Here is a 25,735-nt window from a genome sequence, read left to right on the forward strand (position 1 = left end):
GCAAATCAGTCTGTCCCTGGCCCAGTGCATCATGGGAACAGGGCAGACTAAACTACCAAGCCAATTCTTCACCAGAAAGGAGACAAGCTACCGGGGACCGGTTTCTGGCATTTCAGCCGTCGTCGGCCCGGCTTGCTTGAATCCTGATGGTGCAGTGAGCAAGGGACTCATGTCTGAGTATACCCTGCCACACCTATAGTGGCCAAAAACGATTCAGAAAAGGGGGTGGTGATGAACAGAGTGTCTGAATTAAGCAGACCACTCTTACCCAGTCCAAAGATCAGGGCTTGATCCATCACCGTTATTTAGCTCACTGCACCATCCCAGCTCAGAACCTGGCTATATGCAAATCAGTCTGTCCCTGGCCCAGTGCATCATGGGAACAGGGCAGACTAAACTACCAAGCCAATTCTTCCCCAGAAAAGAGACAAGCTACCGGGGACCAGTTTCTGGCATTTCAGCCGTCGTCGGCCCGGCTTGCTTGAATCCTGATGGTGCAGTGAGCAAGGGACTCATGTCTGAGTATACCCTGCCACACCTATAGTGGCCAAAAACGATTCAGAAAAGGGGGTGATGATGAACAGAGTGTCTGAATTAAGCAGACCACTCTTACCCAGTCCAAAGATCAGGGCTTGATCCATCACCGTTATTTAGCTCACTGCACCATCCCAGCTCAGAACCTGGCTATATGCAAATAAGTCTGTCCCTGGCCCAGTGCATCATGGGAACAGGGCAGACTAAACTACCAAGCCAATTCTTCACCAGAAAGGAGACAAGCTACCGGGGACCGGTTTCTGGCATTTCAGCCGTCGTCGGCCCGGCTTGCTTGAATTCTGATGGTGCAGTGAGCAAGGGACTCATGTCTGAGTATACCCTGCCACACCTATAGTGGCCAAAAACGATTCAGAAAAGGGGGTGGTGATGAACAGAGTGTCTGAATTAAGCAGACCACTCTTACCCAGTCCAAAGATCAGGGCTTGATCCATCACCGTTATTTAGCTCACTGCACCATCCCAGCTCAGAACCTGGCTATATGCAAATCAGTCTGTCCCTGGCCCAGTGCATCATGGGAACAGGGCAGACTAAACTACCAAGCCAATTCTTCACCAGAAAGGAGACAAGCTACCGGGGACCGGTTTCTGGCATTTCAGCCGTCGTCGGCCCGGCTTGCTTGAATCCTGATGGTGCAGTGAGCAAGGGGCTCATGTCTGAGTATACCCTGCCACACCTATAGTGGCCAAAAACGATTCAGAAAAGGGGGTGGTGATGAACAGAGTGTCTGAATTAAGCAGACCACTCTTACCCAGTCCAAAGATCAGGGCTTGATCCATCACCGTTATTTAGCTCACTGCACCATCCCAGCTCAGAACCTGGCTATATGCAAATCAGTCTGTCCCTGTCCCAGTGCATCATGGGAACAGGGCAGACTAAACTACCAAGCCAATTCTTCACCAGAAAGGAGACAAGCTACCGGGGACCGGTTTCTGGCATTTCAGCCGTCGTTGGCCCGGCTTGCTTGAATCCTGATGGTGCAGTGAGCAAGGGACTCATGTCTGAGTATACCCTGCCACACCTATAGTGGCCAAAAATGATTCAGAAAAGGGGGTGGTGATGAACAGAGTGTCTGAATTAAGCAGACCACTCTTACCCAGTCCAAAGATCAGGGCTTGATCCATCACCGTTATTTAGCTCACTGCACCATCCCAGCTCAGAACCTGGCTATATGCAAATCAGTCTGTCCCTGGCCCAGTGCATCATGGGAACAGGGCAGACTAAACTACCAAGCCAATTCTTCACCAGAAAGGAGACAAGCTACCGGGGACCGGTTTCTGGCATTTCAGCCGTCGTCGGCCCGGCTTGCTTGAATCGTGATGGTGCAGTGAGCAAGGGACTCATGTCTGAGTATACCCTGCCACACCTATAGTGGCCAAAAACGATTCAGAAAAGGGGGTGGTGATGAACAGAGTGTCTGAATAAAGCAGACCACTCTTACCCAGTCCAAAGATCAGGGCTTGATCCATCACCGTTATTTAGCTCACTGCACCATCCAAGCTCAGAACCTGGCTATATGCAAATCAGTCTGTCCCTGGCCCCGTGAATCATGGGAACAGGTCAGACTAAACTACCAAGCCAATTCTTCACCAGAAAGGAGACAAGCTACCGGAGACCGGTTTCTGGCATTTCAGCCGTCGTCGGCCCGGCTTGCTTGAATTCTGATGGTGCAGTGAGCAAGGGACTCATGTCTGAGTATACCCTGCCACACCTATAGTGGCCAAAAACGCTTCAGAAAAGGGGGTGGTGATGAACAGAGTGTCTGAATTAAGCAGACCACTCTTACCCAGTCCAAAGATCAGGGCTTGATCCATCACCGTTATTTAGCTCACTGCACCATCCCAGCTCAGAACCTGGCTACATGCAAATCAGTCTGTCCCTGGCCCAGTGCATCATGAGAACAGGGCAGACTAAACTACCAAGCCAATTCTTCACCAGAAAGGAGACAAGCTACCGGGGACCGGTTTCTGGCATTTCAGCCGTCGTCGGCCCGGCTTGCTTGAATCCTGATGGTGCAGTGAGCAAGGGACTCATGTCTGAGTATACCCTGCCACACCTATAGTGGCCAAAAACGATTCAGAAAAGGGGGTGGTGATGAACAGATTGTCTGAATTAAGCAGACCACTCTTACCCAGTCCAAAGATCAGGGCTTGATCCATCACCGGTATTTAGCTCACTGCACCATCCCAGCTCAGAACCTGGCTATATGCAAATCAGTCTGTCCCTGGCCCAGTGCATCATGGGAACAGGGCAGACTAAACTACCAAGCCAATTCTTGACCAGAAAGGAGACAAGCTACCGGGGACCGGTTTCTGGCATTTCAGCCGTCGTCGGCCCGGCTTGCTTGAATCCTGATGGTGCAGTGAGCAAGGGACTCATGTCTGAGTATACCCTGCCACACCTATAGTGGCCAAAAACGATTCAGAAAAGGGGGTGGTGATGAACAGAGTGTCTAAATTAAGCAGACCACTCTTACCCAGTCCGAAGATCAGGGCTTGATCCATCACCGTTATTTAGCTCACTGCACCATCCCAGCTCAGAACCTGGCTATATGCAAATCAGTCTGTCCCTGGCCCAGTGCATCATGGGAACAGGGCAGACTAAACTACCAACCCAATTCTTCACCAGAAAGGAGACAAGCTACCGGGGACCGGTTTCTGGCATTTCAGCCGTCGTCGGCCCGGCTTGCTTGAATCCTGATGGTGCAGTGAGCAAGGGACTCATGTCTGAGTATACCCTGCCACACCTATAGTGGCCAAAAACGATTCAGAAAAGGGGGTGGTGATGAACAGAGTGTCTGAATTAAGCAGACCACTCTTACCCAGTCCAAAGATCAGGGCTTGATCCATCACCGTTATTTAGCTCACTGCACCATGCCAGTTCAGAACCTGGCTATATGCAAATCAGTCCCTCCCTGGCCCAGTGCATCATGGGAACAGGGCAGACTAAACTACCAAGCCAATTCTTCACCAGAAAGGAGACAAGCTACCGGGGACCGGTTTCTGGCATTTCAGCCATCGTCGGCCCGGCTTGCTTGAATCCTGATGGTGCAGTGAGCAAGGGACTCATGTCTGAGTATACCCTGCCACACTTATAGTGGCCAAAAACGATTCAGAAAAGGGGGTGGTGATGAACAGAGTGTCTGAATTAAGCAGACCACTCTTACCCAGTCCAAAGATCAGGGCTTGATCCATCACCGTTATTTAGCTCACTGCACCATGCCAGTTCAGAACCTGGCTATATGCAAATCAGTCTGTCCCTGGCCCAGTACATCATGGGAACAGGGCAGACTAAACTACCGAGCCAATTCTTCAGCAGAAAGGAGACAAGCTACCGGGGACCGGTTTCTGGCATTTCAGCCGTCGTCGGCCCGGCTTGCTTGAATCCTGATGGTGCAGTGAGCAAGGGACTCATGTCTGAGTATACCCTGCCACACCTATAGTGGCCAAAAACGATTCAGAAAAGGGGGTGGTGATGAAGAAGAAATGCCAGCAGCTTGCCCGCTCTGTCAGCTCAAAAGTGGGTACAGGCAAAGTGGGCAAGGTAATTGTGGCAGCGTAACCATTCTAGCATTTCTAGCCGATTTGTTTGCAACTTCTCAAGCCGCTCCCGAGCCTCAGAGGATGCGACTGATAGAGTTTCCCAATAAAGGAGCTTCCGTTCTATAGAGGTGAGGGAGGCATCCAGTTGTTTGCGGGTGATCCAGTGAGACTCAGGCAGTGGCCTCTAGTAGTGGCCTTAAGGGCTTCTCATTCTACAAAAGGAGAGCTTGTTGAGCCGACACTGTGTTCAAAATACCCGATCAATGCCGCCTCCACTGCGCAGCAGAAAGCAGGATCCTCCAGAGCCACCATCTGTAATCGCCAGTTGGGGGGCTGGGGGAACCTCCCCTCCCAGTCCAACAACGTGAACTGAATGGGTCCGGCCCAGCTAGCCTGTGTCACAAATTAATGGGCGGACCAGGGGATCATGCACCAGTGAGTAGAAGGAATATATTCCTCTGATCTGGGTTGCGTGCGTGCCATACATCCATCAGAGACCAGTACCCTAGTCGGGAGCGCAGAGCTTGTGCGTTCGATGAGGCAGAGTTGCGAGTAAGAGGCGGGAAGGAGTGATCAAGCGAGACATCCAGGACAGAATTTAAATCCCCACCCAGTAGCCACGGTATGCCTCCCCATCTGGATAGTGTGGTGGAAAGGCTGTCAAGGAACGTGCGCTGGTCAAAATTGGAAGCAGAAATTAAGCTTAGCAGGAGAGTCTGCCGTTGAGTCTACCCTTGATACAAACGTAGCACCCAGCAGGGTCGACCACAACATCGTCTTCCTCCCATGGGAACCCTGCTTTCACCTAGATCAGCGGTACAAAAGGGGGTGGTGATGGACGGAGCATCTGAATCAATCAAACACTCACACCCAGTCAAAAGATCTGGGTTTAATCCATCACCGTTCTTTAGCCTACTCTGCCACCCCAGTTCAGACATGGCTATATGCAAATGAGTCTGACCCTTTGCCTCATGGGAACAGTCGAGCCCGAACTGCCAAGCCATGTCTTCCCTGGATCGGAAACAAGCTTCCGAGGACCGGTTTCTGGCATTCCAGCCATTATCAGCGCGGCTTGCTTGAATCCAGTGGCAAAGTGAGCAAGGGACTTACGTCTGAGCATACCCTGCCACACTTATGGCGGCCAAAAGCGGTAAAAAAGGGGGTGGTGATGGACGGAGCATCTGAATCAATCAAACACTCACACCCAGTCAAAAGATCTGGGTTTAATCCATCACCATTCTTTAGCCCACTCTGCCACCCCAGTTCAGACATGGCTATATGCAAATCAGTCTGACCCTGTGCCTCATGGGAACGGTCCAGCCTGAACTGCCAAGCCATGTCTTCCCTGGACCGGAAACAAGCTTCCGAGGACCGGTTTCTGGCATTCCAGCCGTCATCAGCCCGGCTTGCTTGAATCCAGTGGCAAAGTGAGCAAGGGACTCACGTCTGAGCATACACTGCCACACTTAAGGCGGCCAAAAGCGGTACAAAAGGGGGTGGTGATGGACGGAGCATCTGAATCAATCAAACACTCACACCCAGTCAAAAGATCTGGGTTTAATCCATCACCATTCTTTAGCCCACTCTGCCACCCCAGTTCAGACATGGCTATATGCAAATCAGTCTGACCCTGTGCCTCATGGGAACAGTCGAGCCCGAACTGCCAAGCCATGTCTTCCCTGGATCGGAAACAAGCTTCCGAGGACCGGTTTCTGGCATTCCAGCCGTCATCAGCCCGGCTTGCTTGAATCCAGTGGCAAAGTGAGCAAGGGACTCACGTCTGAGCATACCCTGCCACGCTTATGGCGGCCAAAAGCGGTACAAAAGGGGGTGGTGATGGACGGAGCATCTGAATCAATCAAACACTCACACCCAGTCAAAAGATCTGGCTTTAATCCATCACTGTTCTTTAGCTCACTCTGCCACCCCAGTTCAGACATGGCTATATGCAAATCAGTCTGACCCTGTGCCTCCTGGGAACAGTCCAGCCCGAACTGCCAAGCCATGTCTTCCCAGGACCGGAAACAAGCTTCCGAGGACCGGTTTCTGGCATTCCAGCCGTCATCAGCCCGGCTTGCTAGAATCCAGTGGCAAAGTGAGCAAGGGACTCACGTCTGAGCATACCCTGCCACACTTATGGCGGCCAAAAGCAGTACAAAAGGGGGTGGTGATGGACGGAGCATCTGAATCAATCAAGCACTCACACCCAGTCAAAAGATCTGGGTTTAATCCATCACCGTTCTTTAGCCCACTCTGCCACCCCAGTTCAGGCATGGCTATATGCAAATCAGTCTGACCCTGTGCCTGATGGGAACAGTCCAGCCTGAACTGCCAAGCCATGTTTTCCCTGGACCGGAAACAAGCTTCCGAGGACCGGTTTCTGACATTCCAGCCGTCATCAGCCCGGCTTGCTTGAATCCAGTGGCAAAGTGATCAAGGGACTCACGTCTGAGCATATTCTGCCACACTTATGGCGGCCAAAAGCGGTACAAAAGGGGTGGTGATGGACTGAGCATCTGAATCAATCAAACACTCACACCCAGTCAAAAGATCTGGGTTTAATCCATCACCGTTCTTTAGCCCACTCTGCCACCCCAGTTTAGACATGGCTATATGCAAATCAGTCTGACCCTGTGCCTCATGGGAACAGTCCAGCCCGAACTGCCAAACCATTTCTTCCCTAGACCGGAAACAAGCTTCCGAGGCCGGTTTCTGGCATTCCAGCCATCATCAGCCCGGCTTGCTTGAATCCAGTGGCAAAGTGAGCAAGGGACTCACGTCTGAGCATACCCTGCCACACTTATGGCGGCCAAAAGCGGTACAAAAGGGGGTGGTGATGAACGGAGCATCTGAGTCAATCAAACACTCACACCCAGTCAAAAGATCTGGGTGTAATCCATCACGGTTCTTTAGCCCACTCTGCCACCCCAGTTCAGACATGGCTATATGCAAATCTGTCTGACCCTGTGCCTCATGGGAACAGCCCAGCCCGAACTGCCAAGCCATGTCTTCCCTGGACCGGAAACAAGCTTCCGAGGACCGGTTTCTGGCATTCCAGCCGCCATCAGCCCGGCTTGCTTGAATCCAGTGGCAAAGTGAGCAAGGGACTCACGTCTGAACATACCCTGCCACACTTATGGTGGCCAAAAGCGGTACAAAAGGGGGTGGTGATGGACGGAGCATCTGAGTCAATCAAACACTCACACCCAGTCAAAAGATCTGGGTTTAATCCATCACCGTTCTTTAGCCCACTCTGCTACCCCAGTTCAGACATGGCTATATGCAAATCAGTCTGACCCTGTGCCTCATGGGAACAGTCCAGCCCGAACTGCCAAGCCATGTCTTCCCTGGACCGGAAACAAGCTTCTGAGGACCGGTTTCTGGCATTCCGGCCGTCATCAGCCCGGCTTGCTTGAATCCAGTAGCAAAGTGAGCAAGGGACTCACGTCTGAGCATACCCTGCCACACTTATGGCGGCCAAAAGCGGTACAAAAGGTGGTGGTGATGGACGGAGCATCTGAATCAATCAAACACTCACACCCAGTCAAAAGATCTGGGTTTAATCCATCACCGTTCTTTAGCCCACTCTGCCACCCCAGTTCAGACATGGCTATATGCAAATCAGTCTGACCCTGTGCCTCATGGGAACAGTCCAGCCCGAACTGCCAAGCCATGTCTTCCCTGGACCGGAAACAAGCTTCCGAGGACCGGTTTCTGGCACTCCAGCTGTCATCAGCCCGGCTTGCTTGAATCCAGTGGCAGTTCGGGCTGGACTGTTCCCATGAGGCACAGGGTCAGACTGATTTACAACAAGGGCATTTTTGTTTGACTATGTCTTGTGTGCTCAGACTAAATCCCAGGAAGAGAACAAAATACGAAAACATGTGCATGTTTTGAGTGAAAATACAATGTGGCGCAAAACAAGCATGTTATGTAGTAACATGTGTAAAAATAAAAGCGGCCTGCAACGCGCACAGTTAGGCTAACATAGGGAAAACTACAATGGGCCATGCACGACAAGACGCGGCACCTTGGTCCTGGGTGGGATGCAGGCACGTGCAGTAGGACTCCTGCAAGGAGCCTGAAGGGTGTCCGGAAACAAACTAAATGTCAAAACATAGTATAGATATGGAATACATCATGCCACAAACTAATGTTAATGTGAGTAATACATCCAGAAAACAGACTTACAAGAAACCTGAAAGGCCAGGGACCCAACATCATAAAAAGGCAAAATTACAATAGACAGCTAAATTAAATTGAAAAATGATAAAATGAGCAAATCACAGATTATTTGGGGGATTTCCGGCCAATGGAAAAGAAAGATTGTGCATATAAAATTATACATTGAAAATTACATATCAGGGTTTGCCTCAATCAACCAGCAGGTTGAGGGGAGTAGGACAGACATTCTGAGTCTATACGATAGCGTTCCTTTCATCTTGTGTGATCAGACCCTTTGGATGTGGTCTGGCATTTGAAAATCCATTTAGATTCCAATCTGTTGAGCAGTTGTTGATTAATGCCTCCTCTAGGTTGGTGTTGGATTATGTCAAACAAACTAAAAAAAGAAATGCTACTGCACTGATAACCTAATTTTAAATCAAAACTTGAAATGATCGAAAGATATTACATTTACTTTTAAAAAGCTTAAATTAAAACACAAATTGCTACATAAATTAAAAAATATATATTATGCATTAAGAATTATTAAAAGTGAAGTATAGGATAAAGTGTTGTAATTATATTTTATTAAAATGAAGGATTACATTGTATTTTAGAAAGGTTATATAAAAAATGTGTACTAAATAGGTTTAAACATTAAATTATAATGATTTATATCTGTTCATTATTTTAAATAATTTAAGTTAACTTTATTTACTTGGGGGTTTAAATGGAAGTCCCTGCAACCATTATTTTCTATGGGAGGGTATTGCAGTACCAGTGGTTGGCCATATGTGCTGATGAATCAAATCAACCGGAGTGGAAGGGAATACTTATGGAGCCACTCTTGGTGCCCTACAACAATTAAACAATCAGCAGAAGAGATATTCCCAACAAGGAGCGAATGCACGAGGAGTCACGCCTATTGTCACGCCTATTGTTAAAAAGATCCCTCACTTACCAACCTAGTTGGTGACATGCTTCATGTAAATGTAAATGTACAGGAATTTATATAGCGCAAATCACCACTGGTTTCTAAGCGCTTGCTTAGGGAACCCGTCCTGGTATTCCCCTGTGAGATAACCCCGGCAGGGTATCCGCAAGGTGAAAGCCAGGCATCCCGCCGCGAAGGGCCGTTGTGGAGATTAAGCAAGCTATTGTCCAGAGTCGCAGAGTGTGAACCCGTGAATCGAGAAGGCACCGGAGCGAGAATTGTCGAGTCCATGGACATTTTTTAGGACTCAAGACCCCGAGCCGGGAATTGAACTCTGGTCCCGGGCTGACCTCTGCTTCCAGGTCTGCCTCCTCTAACCAGTGAGCCACACTTCTCCAACCAGTGAGCCACACTTCTCCACTTCATCACTGGAATCCCACCCAAGGGGCGGCATGCCTCTCGGGTGTGCTACGACACCTGATTACAGCAGAGCGGGTTCTTGTTAGGTGTAGTCAAAGATAGTGAAAAGTAAAAAAAATTCTTACAGCATGGATCATAGCGGGGAGCGGTGGTTTATAGTATGGTTTCGCAAAGTTTGCAGCATTTCCTGCCACACCTTTATTCAATGAGCAGCCTTCCAATAGGCTACTCCGATGAGCAATCCCTGAAGGTGCTGTGGGATCCGTAGTGCATACCTCTTACCCAAATGGGTGCTGAGTTCTAAGGATCCCCCATTGATAACCCTCCAATGGGCCCCGAAATGTGCATGGTCCTTAGACCTTGGTCCTTAGCAGCTGATTGAATAAAGATGTGGCAGGAAACGCTGCAAACTTTGAGAAAACAAGTCTATGAATAAGGAGTTATTTCCGAAACGCGTCAGGCTGAATCCTGTAATGTGAATGTTGGTCCATTGGTGAACTGCTGCTGCATGAGTGCATCCTCGCTTTGGGGCAACTTTGGAGCTGAATATATTCACAGCAGCCCAGCCGTGGAGGACACACCACCGAACTGATTGTAAGTAGGGCCATGGAGCTGGAATCATGCCAAGTTCCTTTTGGGGCAGCAGCGCGGAGGATTAAGACCACGCACATTTCGGGGCCCGTTGGAGGGTTATTTCCCATTTTAGCATCACTCCCCAGGTTATGTTAAGAGATGCTTATAAAGCGCGCTGTCACCGTGGGTTTCCTGGCGCAGGTCTCTTGCACATATACTACTAAGTAGTAACCTTATATGCACGGAGATCCCCACTATAAAAGATAGGAGAAATCAAGCTGGAGCTCTCCGCCCTTAGGTTTGGAAACTGCCTGTTGTATTATTTCTTTACATCGTATAAAATATAGTTTGGGAAATGGGCCACTACTTTTCAGCTGCTCTTTATGGTACGAATATTCAGCAATTCAATGCCACTGAGTATGGCTTATTTATGATATACCCTAGAACTACTCAATCACATTCTATCGCTAAATTAAATCAGTAGTTTCAGTCATGTTCCATCATTAAAAAGTTAAATCTGGATACCGTTTGGGGGCATCCCCTCGGGCCCTGCAGTCCAGCACAATCTCTGCAGCAACCAGACAGTGTGCTCAGTGCTGGCACCTGGGCAGGAACACAACACAACAGGTGAATGGAATTTCATTGTCCCTCGTTACATTTGGACTGTGCATCACACTGGTACCTTTGATGTACAGCTTACATCGCAACCCATGTAATCTATCAAGACCAATTTAGTTACTCCTGAGTATTTTGCAAAACCCTGTAGCAATAGTACAACGCCCACCCTCATATGCGGACATCTCACCAGTCACAGATTGAGGTCTGAAGGGAAATTTCTCTTGCTCGACGTACATAACAAATTAACCTGCATTGTGCATTTCCTGACGGGATGCATACAAGCATACATTGCAGTTTATTTAATAGTTACTACTGGTGATACCAACCTCCGTTGGATGAAAAATGACATTAGGAATCCTGAAGTCACCATGAAGAAGTTTGGGTTCATCATCTGTGGTTGGCAGATTATTGAGTAACCATTCTGAGAGTTCCTTCAAGGAATGAATGCCCACATGACATGATTCTTCATACAGCTCTTTCCAAGCTAATATCTAAAATATTTGAAAAATCAAAGAGAGCATTGAAAACATATATGCATAGTTACAACCTGCCTAATATGGGAGTAATTTGGAAGTGAAATATAGATTTGGAAGAGAGAAATTAAGTGCAAGAAGAAAAGTGTATTTCAAGAGCAGATACCACTACTAAATTCAGCACCGTGGATTGTTTAGAATGTAACTAGAATCTTTGTCTCACATTTGTTTTAATGAGGCTCTTTTCCTAGGCTAATACTAAAGGGGCTTTGATGAGATATGTCTCCTAGTTTGTCTATTCAAAATCAAGGCAAATGAAGATATCCATTAGGTAGGACAGGTCATCCAATGATAATATGGATGCTTTGGTCTTGAAGAAGGTAAATACGAAAAGTTTGTAGTGGCTTTCTAAGGCTTTCAATTGAAATGAAGGAAAACATGGCTGTATCTTTATAGGAAACTATATCTATACTGAGGATAACATCTGCATGTAAATTACCGAACCATGCGCAGAGGGGAAAAATGGTAGCATTAGTTTTCTCAAAAGTGTAGACAACTTAGACCAGGGTAGACTTTCAAACAAAATTACTGCAAAGATGCAGCATGGTCTGAAGCAGTGCAAGCGCATGGACAAATATTATACAGACTGTTAGATTAACACCTTGTTAATCAGATATGGCGTTCTTTCTTCAAAGCTGTCAATAAAGTTTTCCCCTTTGGGTGAACTTAAAAATAAACCACAGTTTTACAACAGACATACGAAAGATACACCCACTTTAACACAATAGGGAGCAGTAAATGATAAACATGAATCAGTCATACAAAGACCTTGTACATTTTATTTAGGTAAATTAAAAACAGTTTTAAAACAGCAGCACATTGTGACAAATCATAAATTCATTACATAAAAAATAGGACAGTACATAAGGAAAATAATTCCAATTTAAAAAGGGAGAAGAAAAACACCAGCTTCAATGACTTGATGAGATTACTCCAAGTTGTATATTCAGTTCCACAATTATAGGAGTTCCTTATCTCTATTACTTAGTGCTTCTCCACCATAAAGAGCATCGACGCGTTTCGGTTATGGCAAATAAATGTTCAAAGCCAAAAACCTTCCTCAGGAGTAAAATAATAATATCCTACTTAAACACAGTATCTGCAAATAAAAATACACAAAATAAGATATACAACATATGACTGTCTAAGTTCAACATAACAACATGTTATACAGTACTGCTCCTCAAGAAACACACAACACTCAACACTCACTACATACATCTGTAGGACTACATTACATACATTTGAGTAGTCAGGTTTTTCAATATACCTTCAAAGTGTCACCAAGAACATGTGTGGACACAAGTCACCAAAAACTTTAAACATTTATTCATAAATGGGTGGGTGACTCTTCTCAATTTCCTTCGCCTATTTGGACCAATGTTAATTAAATCTAGAGGCAATCGGTAACATAAGGTGCCTAAAGTCCACCGATATAGGTGCAAAAAAGTTTTTTTGTATACATCAATTATAGAAAAAAGTTACCTTGATGCTTATCAAGCGAATGTTGCTTACAGTCAACCGCTTCTATCAATCAGCCACCTCCAAGATGTGTCTATAAAGGTTGACGGATAGTTAGTATTATGCACGTTGTTTAAATGCACTGTATTACCTATCTCTAATATGTAAAGCAGGCTTGAGACCAAAGTATAGCGTACGATATTATTTAAATAACTGTGTATACGTTTCTCAAGAGGCATTTAATTTGGATGCACAGATATTAAAGGTCTGAAATAAGACCTGTTTTAAACGATGTCCCAAAGCTCTTGAAATTGAGAGCTATGAGTAAAAGAGACAGTCAGATCGCATAACTAGAGGTCACAAAATGACAACTATCTCGATTAGGGATAGTCCTATAAGGTAACGCGGTATACATGTGGGGCTGGTTTCTGAATATTAGGAAACATTTGTAATTCCTCAAAGGCCCAACCGCCATGTCCTTGCTATGTATAAAACAGAGAGAGGTCTGCAACTAAAAATCGTCGCTGTGTGAAAATAAACCTATTCATTACAACCGGTAACAAAAGCCATTCATTAGCGTAAAGGATAAATTACCTTAAAAATCGTAGTGATGTGCGTATAAAAATATACTGCAACAATTCTATCGAGACATCACAATCACGTCTCATATATCGGGGATCGACGGGATGGTATTATCCTCGTTCCTAGTCAGACCGCCCGCAGTCTAGGGGATGCCAAAGGAGACACCGGATTAGTTACCGAAATAATAACGTCTCCAACCTGAAAGCCAGCTATCCCATCAGATTTCACATACCTGCTAGTAGGACGACTTGCACCGTTACGTGGGGTACTGCGTAGTATATCCTCCGCTATTATCGGACGCATTTAGGACTGCGGTTTTTATATTGTAACAACGCGCGTCGATGTAAAAGACTTCCGGTTTAAGTAAATACTTCCGGATCAGTCGTCTAAGTAAACAGGAAATATTCAAAGACGGACTAAAAAACGTCTAGCTTCTTTTACACGGCAATTCATAAATAAATCACCAATCGTAATATTTGTTTAAATCAAGGCACCTAAATTGTAAAGACCTTAGATAAGTATCTTATACACAATGCTACATCTCTTATGTGACATTCCTAGATAACAATACCACGTATATTATATTTCTTAACAACTATTTTACAGTGCACCTCTATATGTGTTAGTTCATAATCATGCTGTAGCGGCAAGATTGAATGACAATTGTATTCACAGATGTAATAATATGCTTTGATTCTATTGAAACAAAATACAATAACGTTTAACATACATCTTTAAACATCAGCAGAGTGCTGCATCAATTTATAGAAATAATGGCTTATCCTATACATTTTTATTCTAGTTGAAAAAATTGCCAATATTCCATATACATTAGATGAATTTAGGTCGTTGTCTCCTGAAAAATACAAAAATGCATGGCACAAATTTGATAACTAGTTGCCTGGCGTTATACCAGCCATCTGTGAACAACGGCAGAGTTAGAAAATACATTTATAAGAATTGCGTGCATTTATAAGAATAACATCTTATCCTACACATCATGTTCTAGTTAGATACATAACCAATGTTTCAATTTCATTGTTGGTTTTCAGTCTATATCTCTTAAGATGTAAGGTAATACAAAGCATATATCTAATGCGATGGTCAGTGCCAGGAGATCTGGAAGATAACCATACTGACCATACTCCCTAAAATAAATTATAGTACACTTATTCTCCCAAATACATTTTACTCATAGCTCTCAATTTCAAGAGCTTTGGGACATTGTTTAAAACAGGTCTTATTTCAGACCTTTAATATCTGTGCATCCTAATTAAATGCCTCTTGAGAAACTTATACACAGTTATTTAAATAATATTGTACGCTATAGTTTGGTCTCAAGTCTGCTTAAGATATTAGAGATAGGTAATACAGTGCATTTAAACAACGTGCATAATACTAACTATCCGTCAACCTTTATAGACACATCTTGGAGGTGGCTGATTGATAGAAGCGGTTGACTTTAAGCAACATTCGCTTGATAACCATCAAGGTAACTTTTTTTCTATAATTGATGTATACAAAAAACTTTTTTGCACCTATATCGGTGGACTTTAGGCACCTTATGTTACCGATTGCCTCTAGATTTAATTAATATTGGCCCAAATAGGCACAGGAAATTGAGAAGAGTCACCCACTCATTTATGAATAAATGTTTAAAGTTTTCGGTGACTTGTGTCCACACATGTTCTTGGTGACACTTTGAAGATATATTGAAAAACCTGACTACTCAAATTTATGTAATGTAGACCTACAGATGTATGTGGTGAGTGTTGAGTGTTGTGTGTTTCTTGAGGAGCAGTACTGTATAACATGTTGTTATGTTGAACTTAGACAGTCATATGTTGTATATCTTATTTTGTGTATTTTTATTTGCAGATATTGTGTTTAAGTGGGATATTATTATTTTACTCCTGAGGAAGGTTTTTGGCTTTGAACATTTATTTGCCATAACCGAAACGCGTCGATGCTCTTTATGGTGGAGAAGCACTAAGTAATAGAGATAAGGAACTCCTATAATTGTGGAACTGAATATACAACTTGGAGTAATCTCATCAAGTCATTGAAACTGGTGTTCTTCTTCTCCCCTTTTAAATTGGAATTATTTTCCTTATGTACTGTCCCATTTTTTATGTAATAATTTATGATTTGTCACAATGTGCTGCTGTTTTAAAACTGTTTTTAATTTACCTAAATAAAATGTACAAGGTCTTTGTATGACTGATTCATGTTTATCATGTACTGCTCCCTATTGTGTTAAAGTGGGTGTATCTTTCATATGTCTGTTGTAAAACTGTGGTTTATTTTTAAGTTCACCCAAAGGGGAAAACTTTATTGACAGCTTTGTCTTCTGGTACCCTACCCCTTTGGTCTTTTGGGTCCCTCTCTTGTGTTAGAGTTCTTTCTTCAAAGACATGCAAAATTGACTGAAGGAACTTTCCTATACAGACTGCTGCCCCCTGGTGATGACTGTCTCTAATCTATAATTATTGCCTTCTGGTGCAGTACTCTAACAAACTAACTGATGTCCCTCTATGATCTATGTAGTGAGGATCCTAAATAGCCAATACTCTGCAAGAATAATACCAATGACTCTTGCATTGCTCTCCTCATGATAGAAGATTTAGAATTGATGAGCCAAACACCAACCGTACCATAAACCAGGGTAAAGACAGGGCAAGGCCTAAAATCTTCAGAACTAAACAATCTAAACAGTCTGCAGCTACAGAAAACAGATCAAAAATCAGGGCAATAAGGCTAAAAAAAGTGGGGGAGGAGTACAACAAAAAACAGGAGAACTAAGGGCCAGATGTAGGTCGCCAATTACCGGCCGGTAACGGCCGATTTCGGCCGTTACCGACCAGTATTTGGGATTTGGCATGTAGGGTGCATTTTATTTACAGAATAGATATATTTACCAATTCGGTAAATTTACAGAATCGTTAAAATACTGATTCAGTAAATTTACCGATTCTGTAAATCAAGATGTAGGTGGCACTGTAATCAGTGCCACAGGCCCTTACCGAATCGTTATTTACCATGGAATACTATTCCATGGTAAATACCGAATTCCAGTGTACATGCACATCTGTGCATGTACACCTGTGCCATGTGGCACACAGACATGCCCTAAGGGCATGTCTGTGTACCACATGGCACACAAGCCAGAAACAGGTGTGCAACAGGGTGTCAAAGTGACACCCTGTCACCCTTGCAAATTCGGAGATTTTACCGATTCTGTAATTACAGAATCGGTATTTGCCATTGATTCCTATGGGGTTCAAGGCCCATAGGAATCAATGGCAAATATTACCGAATCCTACAGATTCTGTATTTTTACCGAATATTTTACCAACATAGCAATTACCGAATAGTGAATACCGAATCGGTAAAATTCGGTATTTACCATTCGGTAATTTGCTATTACCTACATCTAGGCCTAGATCTTTGCAACACATCCACCTCAAGGCAAAGCCCCTTTTATAAGGTCCAAGCTGGACACAGGGAACAGACATGTAAAGATAATGTTCTTTGAAAGGCAGAGATTTAAGATTAACCACACCTTCATCAGGAGGATGACATCTTTCAGGCTTTATTCACATCCTTCCTCCTTTGCGGGCTCCCCGCACTCTCCTTACTGCACTCCCAGGCAGCGGGCCTGGATCGCCCTCCAAATGAGACTGAAGAGATTTACATGGACTCTAAGAACAAGGACCAGAGACGCGCTGCCTCCTCTATGAATACTCAATTATGTGAACACACCATTGCCTCTGGTGAGTCCCCTCTGCAGAAGTAGCATTATGCCACCTCCTGAAGCTCCGAGTTCATTGGGATACCACGGGGGAAAATATTGCAACCAACAAGGGGTCATGAGCTGCAGAAGCACCTTTGCAAGAAAGTCCACCAGCTGCATAATCTCTCCCCTCTGAGTATAAGTCTCTCTCTCACTTTATTGCCCCCTATCTGTCACATTCTCTCCATCTATGTCTCTCTCCCTCTCTCAATCTACAGATGTGCCTATTATTTACTTCTTTTTACCAACATTTGTCATTTAACAATTCTTTCTTTACACTGCTATCTACTGTTTATTCTTCTCAGTCCTTTAAGCATGCAATAGTTTATGATAAAATCGATGTTTTTAATTCTTTTTATTTTGACAGTGTTGTAAAGTGTGAATTATAATCCAAGTAGTGTAAAAGCACAATAGAAAACATGTTGTCCGCGAGATGCCAATGTATAAATACTACAATTGTAACATCTTCAAATTTATTAAGTGATATCCATGCTTATAAATAAAATAATGAAAAAGTAACAAATTAAACTTTTGGGGGGGAAAAAAGACCTCAAGAGGAACTCATATTCTAGTTTTGATCGACAAACATAAAATGAAAAGAAATTATAAATTATAAAGAGCACTTAAAAAGACACTATTATGCAAAGACAAAAGCATGGAGGTAAAATTCTCACCTCTTTGCCTTATTGGAAAATTCAATAATAAGAATATCATTGTTTTTGACTTGGTATTTACAATCATCCATATTACACACTCTACATTCCACACAATGGTTAGTTTGAGAATTATCTGTACATTGAATCTCCAAAGGCAACTCTTACTCTAGTTTTACCTCTCTCTTGCAATACCCTTTCCGGCTCTCCTTCCAGGGTAGATTCAATTCATCCAGGTCCAGAGAGTGGAGCCAGGCAAGAGTTTCTGTGACAGCAACATTCAAGGCACATCTTTCTGCTGGACTGACTCCTGCAATTACGTTATATCTGAAGATGCGACCCTAAACATAAAGAAATATTGCAAAAAAAGTTCAAGAGCATATTTCCACTTCTTTCGTATTTATTCTTGTTTATGCCATCACAAACGATTCACGTCAGCTTTCTGCAGGCATTGCCACCCTGCTATCGGCATGCAACCGAATGGCATCCGTAAACGAGCAGACACTCACTTTTTTACCAACTACAGCTTTTTTTGTTGGACCAGCACTTACCTCGGTGACCCTGTTACCAAATGAACTATCTCAAGCTGTATGTCCTAGGAGACAACCTGAATCTCCATTCTCTTACTACAGCACTTAAGTATTGAGAATAGAAATGTAGACCTTTTGTTGGAACTGGCCTCTAAATGTACTCAGGAGAAGGAAAACAACTGTGCACTGTAAAAGGAGGAAGATCTGCTTAGTGAACCCTAATTAAGTCATCCCAGCAATGTCTAGCATCCACCAACTCTATGGAGAAAGACCAGTTAAGGGAGCAATGAAGAGTGAATGGCACCAACCAATAGCAAATCCATTTTTCATTCATCAATGCCAATGGACAAACCATCAATTATTGGGCTTTCCTCTTCCTGAACTAATCTGGTTTAGTGACCAAATACTGCCTAGAAACAGTCAGACCTATGAAAAGTCCCAATTAGCCAAAAATGATCCTACTTAATCTTTTTGCTTAAAGGTTGCATGTCAGAATATCAATAAGTATTGGCGCCTGGATATCATTTACAAAAATATTGCCCTGTGTGTGTAGATTTTCAATTATTAACTCCACTGAGGTGGTACATTTGTAAACCAATATTTATCAGAAGATATTTAAGCCATGATATTCTGGTGTCATACACGTTTAAGGCCTCTTTCAATTATGAGAAATGATTCCCTCCTCCTAAGGAAACCCTAAGATACTGCAGTAAATATCAGATGGAAATTGAGGAGCTGAGAGGACTAAAACTTTAAGAAGACATAAATTGAAGCTAAGACAAAACAAATAAAACTAGCTTTAAACTATATTGAAAGAGCCTTGGAAGTTGCTAACCAAGGCAGTGATGCTCAGATAAGAGGTTATTAATGTGACTCTTCTAAGAAAAAAAGCTTTCAACAGAAGTAGTGCGCCTTCATTAACGCGCACTTGCTACGAATGCATGCAGGTCAAAATCAGGAGTTTGTGAAAAGAAGCAAATCCTACAAAGTGTGAAATGGGTCTTGTAGCAAATAAAAGAAACAAGAAACTGAAATGGGTCACTTAGGGTGATTGCCTTTCTTAGACTGAAGGTGCTAACCTCTCTAAAAGTTCTTGAAAACTTAAAGTGCTACAGGTCTTTTCAGATTAATAAACAGGATTTGAATCTTTAATTTAGCACTTTTGATAAAAGAGCAGTTATGGGAGTATTGCAATTGTTACTGTATTGATACATTGGTTAAATGTCTTTTACACTACAAACACTCACTCACAGGTCCTTAAGCATGTGTTAGCAGCCAACACATATGATGATATGTCGATTTTATCTCAAGGAACTAGATATTACCATGAGGTAAATAAGGAACCAAGGGCCCGATGTAGGTAAATCCCATTTACCGATTTTGAAATACCGAATCCTACCGATTCGGTATTTCAAAATCGGTAAATGGTATGTAGGTCCCAACATCTGGATTTGTTACCGAATCCTTAACAATTCTTTAATTACCGATTCGGTAAATACCGAATCGGTAATGCCCATTCATTCCTATGGGCTTTGAAGCCCATAGGAATGATTAGGCATTACCGATTCGGTATTTACCGAATCGGTAATTAAAGAATTCACAAGGGTGCAGGGGGTGTCACTTTGACACCCTCTGGCACCCCCAAAACAGGCACAGGTGCCATGTGGCAAGCATACCTGCCCTAAGGGCAGGTCTGCCTGTCACATGACATAGGTGTGCATGCACACATGTGCATGCACACCGGAATCGGTATTTTACCATGGATTTGTATTCCATGGTAAAATACCGATTCTGTAAGCCATGTGCAGAAGGTACATTGCCTACCTACATTGCATTTTCGGTAATTTTACCGAATCGGTAAATATTACCGAATCGGTAATTATTTTACCGATTCGGTACATATTACCAAATTGGTAAATTTACCGATTCGGTAATGATACCGATTCGGTAAAATTACCGAAAATGTGCCCCTACATCTCAATAGCCCTTTACCGATCGGAAACGGCCGAAAATCGGTATTTTCGGCCGATTCGGATCGGTAAAGGGCTACCTACATCGGGCCCCAAGTTCTGAATCATGCATTATGCACCATTGGTCCTTATATAGGAAGGTATGGGTATGTTATTTGAATCAATCATGGGGGCTATTTTTGCCCCCAACTTTGCCATATTGTTTGTAGATGACCTTGAATCCAACATCAACCTAAATTCAACAAACCCATATCGTGGCAACATCCTCATGTGGCGTAGGTACATCGATGATGCCCTTATGATCTGGGAGGGAGTCGCAGACACACTAAAGGACTACTGTGAATGGCTCAATAATAGCCAACCTGATCTCAAATTTACTTTCAACTATGACAGACATCAGGTTGACTATTTAGACGTCACAATCAAATGCCAAGATGAACAACTTTATACCACCCTCTTCAGAAAACCGACTGAGCGCAACGCGCTCCTTGAATATCACAGTGGAGTAGTGTGGCTCACTGGTTAGAGGCGGCCGACCCAGAAGCAGAGGTCTGCCCGGGACCAGGGTTCAATTACCGACGCGGCAGGGTGTTGGGTCAATGTCAGTGGGCTCGATAAATCTCGCCTTCGGTGCCACTCTAACCATGCGTCCCACTCAGCAACTCTAGGCAATAGCTTGCTTAATCTCCACAAACGGCCCCATCAATGCCGGGGATGCCTGGCTTCACCTTGGGGGTGCCCAATAGGGACCATCTCACAGGGAAAGCCAGGACGGGTTCCCCAGCGTTATACAGTGCCAGGAAACCTATGGGTAGCAGTGCGCTTTACAAGCTCAAATGCATTTACAGCGCGCACCCGAGGGCCCTTAGGGATGGCCTTCCTTACGGCCAGTTCCTCAGGATTAGGCGCAATTGTAAGTTTAAACAAGACTTCTTCCTAGAAGCTGAAACCCTAAGTACAAAATTGAAGAGCAGAGGTTACCCAAGAAAACTAGTGAGAAGAGCTATGAAAAGAGCGTGGTATGCCCATAGAGAACCTCTACTGCAACCACAAAAGAAAAAACCTTTAAAAAGAATTACCCGTGTCACCACATTCAGTACAGTTAGTAACAAACTATGTAAACTAATCAGGAAACACTGGTGTGTACAGGACCCCTTAGAACTTGATACAGGGACCCCCCTGTTCTCCTTTAAAAGAGGATGCAATCTCAAAGACCACTTGGTTAGGGCTGGTACTACAAATAATAAGAATACCACCTTTGAAACATGCCTGAATCTGCCACCCATCGTAGGACATTACAAATGTAATCACTGCACTGCATGCGAATTCACGATCAATGCAAACTTTTTTGAATATGACAACTGTAAACATATGCTAAAATCTTTCACCAATTGCAATTCAGAAAACGTTATATATTGTATCGAATGCCCTTGCAAAAAATTGTATATTGGCCAAACGACTCAACAAATAAAGACAAGGATTTCGCAGCATAGAAACAGAATTCGCTGCAAGGTGACAACTGCACCACTAGTGGACCACTATCTGGAATATGGACACTCTGAAAATGATCTAAAATGGCAGGTTATTGACCATCTGCTTCCCAATGTAAGAGGCGGCAACCAACAAACAATCCTGAACCGCCTTGAATGCAAATGGATTTTTTCGTGTAAAAGCATTGAGAAAGGGCTCAATACTCTTGATGAGTGGAACAGTTGTGGCTAACCTGATACCAAGATTCTATGTACCATAAGCTACCTACGTTATGGTTGCATATTAATGTTTGAACTGTTTCTGAAATACCGGTACAACAATGTAAAAATATGTAATGCCTCAACTTAAATATAGATTTGTCCATGTTGCTATTTCATCAGACCAAATGTTTGTGCAAAACCCATACTGTTTTTATGTAATACTGATCAGAGAAAACGAGGAGGAGCAAGAAAGAGAAAAAAAAGTTTGCAAGAAAGAGAAAGATTAAGGAAAAACAAAAAGAAAAAAAGAGGAACACGGAAACAGCGGTGGTAAGAGTTAGAGAAAAAGAGAAAGGACGATTAAGAGTGAAAGATATAGCGCAAGACAGGCAACAAAAGAGTTAGCATGCATAATATTTTGATGACCACATAAATACTATAATTTGTCTAGACAAACTTACCTGTACGTGCTCCATTATATAGAACTCTGCTCCAATGACACTTGTATCCTCACAGTACAGTAAGGGTCTAGGCACTGGGAATCCAACTGAAGTTAAAGCTCTTTGCACTGTATATTCTCGGTCAATCTATTCAAAATAGGTCAGTTAGCATAAGTTGAAAGGCCATCACCTGCTTTTGATCATAGCATAACAGAGCATCCCACCATTACTATGTAACTGGACTGTGGCAGTTCTTCAAAACATAGATCTAGCTATGTTATTAAACATATGTGAGAAATTGGGTTGTTGGCTGACTGGGGGTGTTAGCCCTGGTCAAGAAACAGCCACAATCCCTGTCAAGGTGAATCACAAAAAGTCACTAAATTAACCTGTGCTCAACCCTCTGGTAGCTTGGCAGAAAAAGCAGTCAGGCTTAACTTGGAAGCAATTTGCAAAGTACACAAACAGCAATAAAGTGAAAACACAACACAAGGAAAATACGACACTAATTTAGAACAATGTAGTACATTTTAATCAATTATTGGACACAAAAACGACAAAAATCTAATCAGTAGAACTGGAATTATAAATATAACGTGCAAGGCAAAAATGAGCACCTAAAAGATCAAAGCGCCAACCGCAGACATCTAGGGCCATATGTATCAAGCTAAATTGCATTTCAAAACGCTGAAATTCACAGAATTTCAGCGTTTGCGCTATGTAGGTAAGTTTAAACCTACTCGCAAAATACGGATTCGCAAAAATTGCTATTCCTTATTTTGCGCAAGCATTTAGAGAATCGCAATTAGCGATTCTCTAAATGCTATGCTAGAAGGCATCGCAAATTGCGATATTGCCTTAAAATATCGCAAATTACCACCAACTTCAAGTTGGTGGTAATTTGCGATTTCCTTTAAAAAAATCACATTTTAGCTTTTTTTTAAATGCCATGTGGCACACATACATGCCCTTAGGGCATGTATGTGCACCACATGTGCACACATGCACATTTCAGGGGTGCAACAGGGTGTCCTTTTGGAACCGTTGCACCCTTGAAATTGCGTGCACCATTTGCAAGTACCGATCGGATATTTACAAATTGCGCACGCTATTCTCATTCATTCCGCAATTAAGGAACGCGAGGGGATCGCAAAAAAAATGAGAATTTTTATTTACATATCGTTTTGCGATTCTCAAATAGCAGTTCCCTAAAAATCGCTATTTGAGAATCGCAAAAGCATTCTTTCATACATATGCCCCTTGGTCAAGTGAGACCCAGTCAAAGTCGCAAATCATGGCACGAGTCGGATATAAGAAGTGAATTGGGTCCGGTCGGTGGTTACTTGGGAGAAGCTTTGAAGGGAATGTACTGAGAAGGTAAAGTTCTGCAGGGAAAGCCTGAAGGCGGTGTCTGAGGAGTAGACATATTCTTTGGGGAACCGCGGGATGAAGTCACAGTGAACATTTCTAAGTTTGGACACTTTTTTGGAAGTTGAAAGTCTCCAGCGCATCAAGGGAGCAGGCTGTAGCCGCCGGGAGTTACACAAGACTGGAGGCCCCTTAGAAGAAGGACCGCTGAGCAGGATTTGCTGCTGCGGAGAAGAACATAGTGTGAGCTACTATAAAGTCAGGCTGAACGGTGATATACCTTTGGCAGATAAATGAGCAGGTTGGCCTCGATCTCCCCTCGGTTCTCTGGGCAGGGTATAGCAAAATAAATTCCAAGTCCCATGTTTTGGCAATTGGCTATCTGGGCACTACAACCAAGGGTTTAGGACTGATAGGGTACCACTTGGGGAGGGGGAGCGGGGGTTAGAACTCACTCAGGCTGACTCCAGGTGGTAGTTCAAGATGGGTGGAGCCTTTTCTGTCCCCAAAGGCTCTGATGGGGATGCCAGCCAACTATCCCTTGGAGTCACTTTGGTAGTCCTGATTTCAAGTGATGCAACAGGGCACAAGCAGCAGGGCAGGCCTCTGAGGGTTTAAGGCAGGCTCCAGGCAGCAAAGCAGTCCTTCTAGGTGCTACAAAGTAGACTTGTGGAGTACTTAGCCGACCACAGCAGAATGGAAAGGGGAGACCACTCAGTCCCCCCGAACGTATGGATGGGTGGCCCGATCCCCCGGGAAACCATTGTGGGCGGGGGGCGTGTCCCGGCTGGTATGCCCGAAGCGGCGTGGCCGGAACACGCTCCTCCCGCCCAGAAGAGGTTGTCCTAAACCCCCGCCCGGAAGTCCGTGCACTGATGGGCGTGCTTGAGGCGGGGCCCCGCCCTCCCGCAGCTGGATAAATAGTGCGGGAATCCAACGAAGCTTCCTCTTGTTCCTGTGCTCTGAAGGCTGCACCACTCGTCGCTCGTGAGCCCTCAATGGAACAAGCTGCACTTTTTTGAGAACTTGTAATCTTTGTCTTTCTCTTTCAGTTATCAAGGCGTGGTTGGAGATCGAGTCGCCTTCGTAGGACAGTTCGGACGGATCGATCACAGACATGCCTGGCAAGAAGCCCCGGAAAGAGCTCCGAGATGGAAAGGATGCTGCGCACGTTGGTGAACCAAGTGGCGGTGATGGACCGAAAATTGGGTAAAGTTGACCGGCTAGATCCCGGCTTGGCGGCCATCAGGAAACAGGTGGAGGCCCAGAATGCCCCCTCGGGCGGCCTAAGAGGGTCATAGGACCGGCCTTGCCGAACGTCACCCCAGGGGATAAGGGTAAAAAGAGGAAGGGGAAGGCGGGTCCCAGCGAGGCCCCAGTTCCGGTAGAAACTCCACCAATTCCAGTAGCGCCAGCGACCAGCCCGGTACCGGGACCGGATGGGGGGTTGCCTATCCCCGTGGTTATCACGCCACTGGGGGAGGACCAGATGCCCCCGGAATTAGTGCTTCAGTTAGCAGCAGTGTTACCATGGCTAAAGAAGGGAGCAGGTGGATCTGCGACTGTGGGAGACCCGACCGAAGAGGCCAGAGTAATTATCAAGCAGTTGCGGCAGGCAAGGGCTGCCGGGACAGCGAATGTGCCTTCTATTTCCCCGCAGGTGGCGAAGGTGGTCACGGCTGACAACCAGGAGAAAACAACGGATTCGGCTGGAAGCGCGGCAGAAGCCGGTAAGGGATCGTTACCGATGGTGGGGGAGGGTGCGGTACCCTCAAGGCGGGAAAGTTTAGCTCAACATGTTCCCATGGTTACGAAAGAGATGGTGTGGGCAAACAAGTATATTAACATGTTTTCACTGTTGACTGATCATCCTCAGTTAGAGTATGCAAAGACCCAGAAAGATTTGTGGCA

At 44.4% G+C, this 25,735-nt stretch overlaps 1 protein-coding gene across 1 annotated transcript in view; it reads right to left on the bottom strand.

Moving 5' to 3' along the window:
• Positions 1-25,735, bottom strand: part of LOC147663262 (acyl-CoA dehydrogenase family member 11-like) — a 281,187-nt gene that overhangs the window by 245,051 nt on the left and 10,401 nt on the right. Inside the window, exons 2-4 of the mRNA XM_086950579.1 lie at positions 22,478-22,603; positions 18,005-18,166; positions 11,130-11,294 (exon numbers count right to left, since the gene is read on the bottom strand). Coding sequence (XP_086806705.1) covers positions 11,130-11,294; positions 18,005-18,166; positions 22,478-22,492 — 342 coding nt within the window. The 5' untranslated portion in view covers positions 22,493-22,603. The remainder of the gene's footprint in view (positions 1-11,129; positions 11,295-18,004; positions 18,167-22,477; positions 22,604-25,735) is intronic.

This window comes from Lissotriton vulgaris, unplaced genomic scaffold (genome assembly GCF_964263255.1).
Source record: "Lissotriton vulgaris unplaced genomic scaffold, aLisVul1.2 SCAFFOLD_2210, whole genome shotgun sequence".
NCBI lineage: Eukaryota > Metazoa > Chordata > Amphibia > Caudata > Salamandridae > Lissotriton > Lissotriton vulgaris.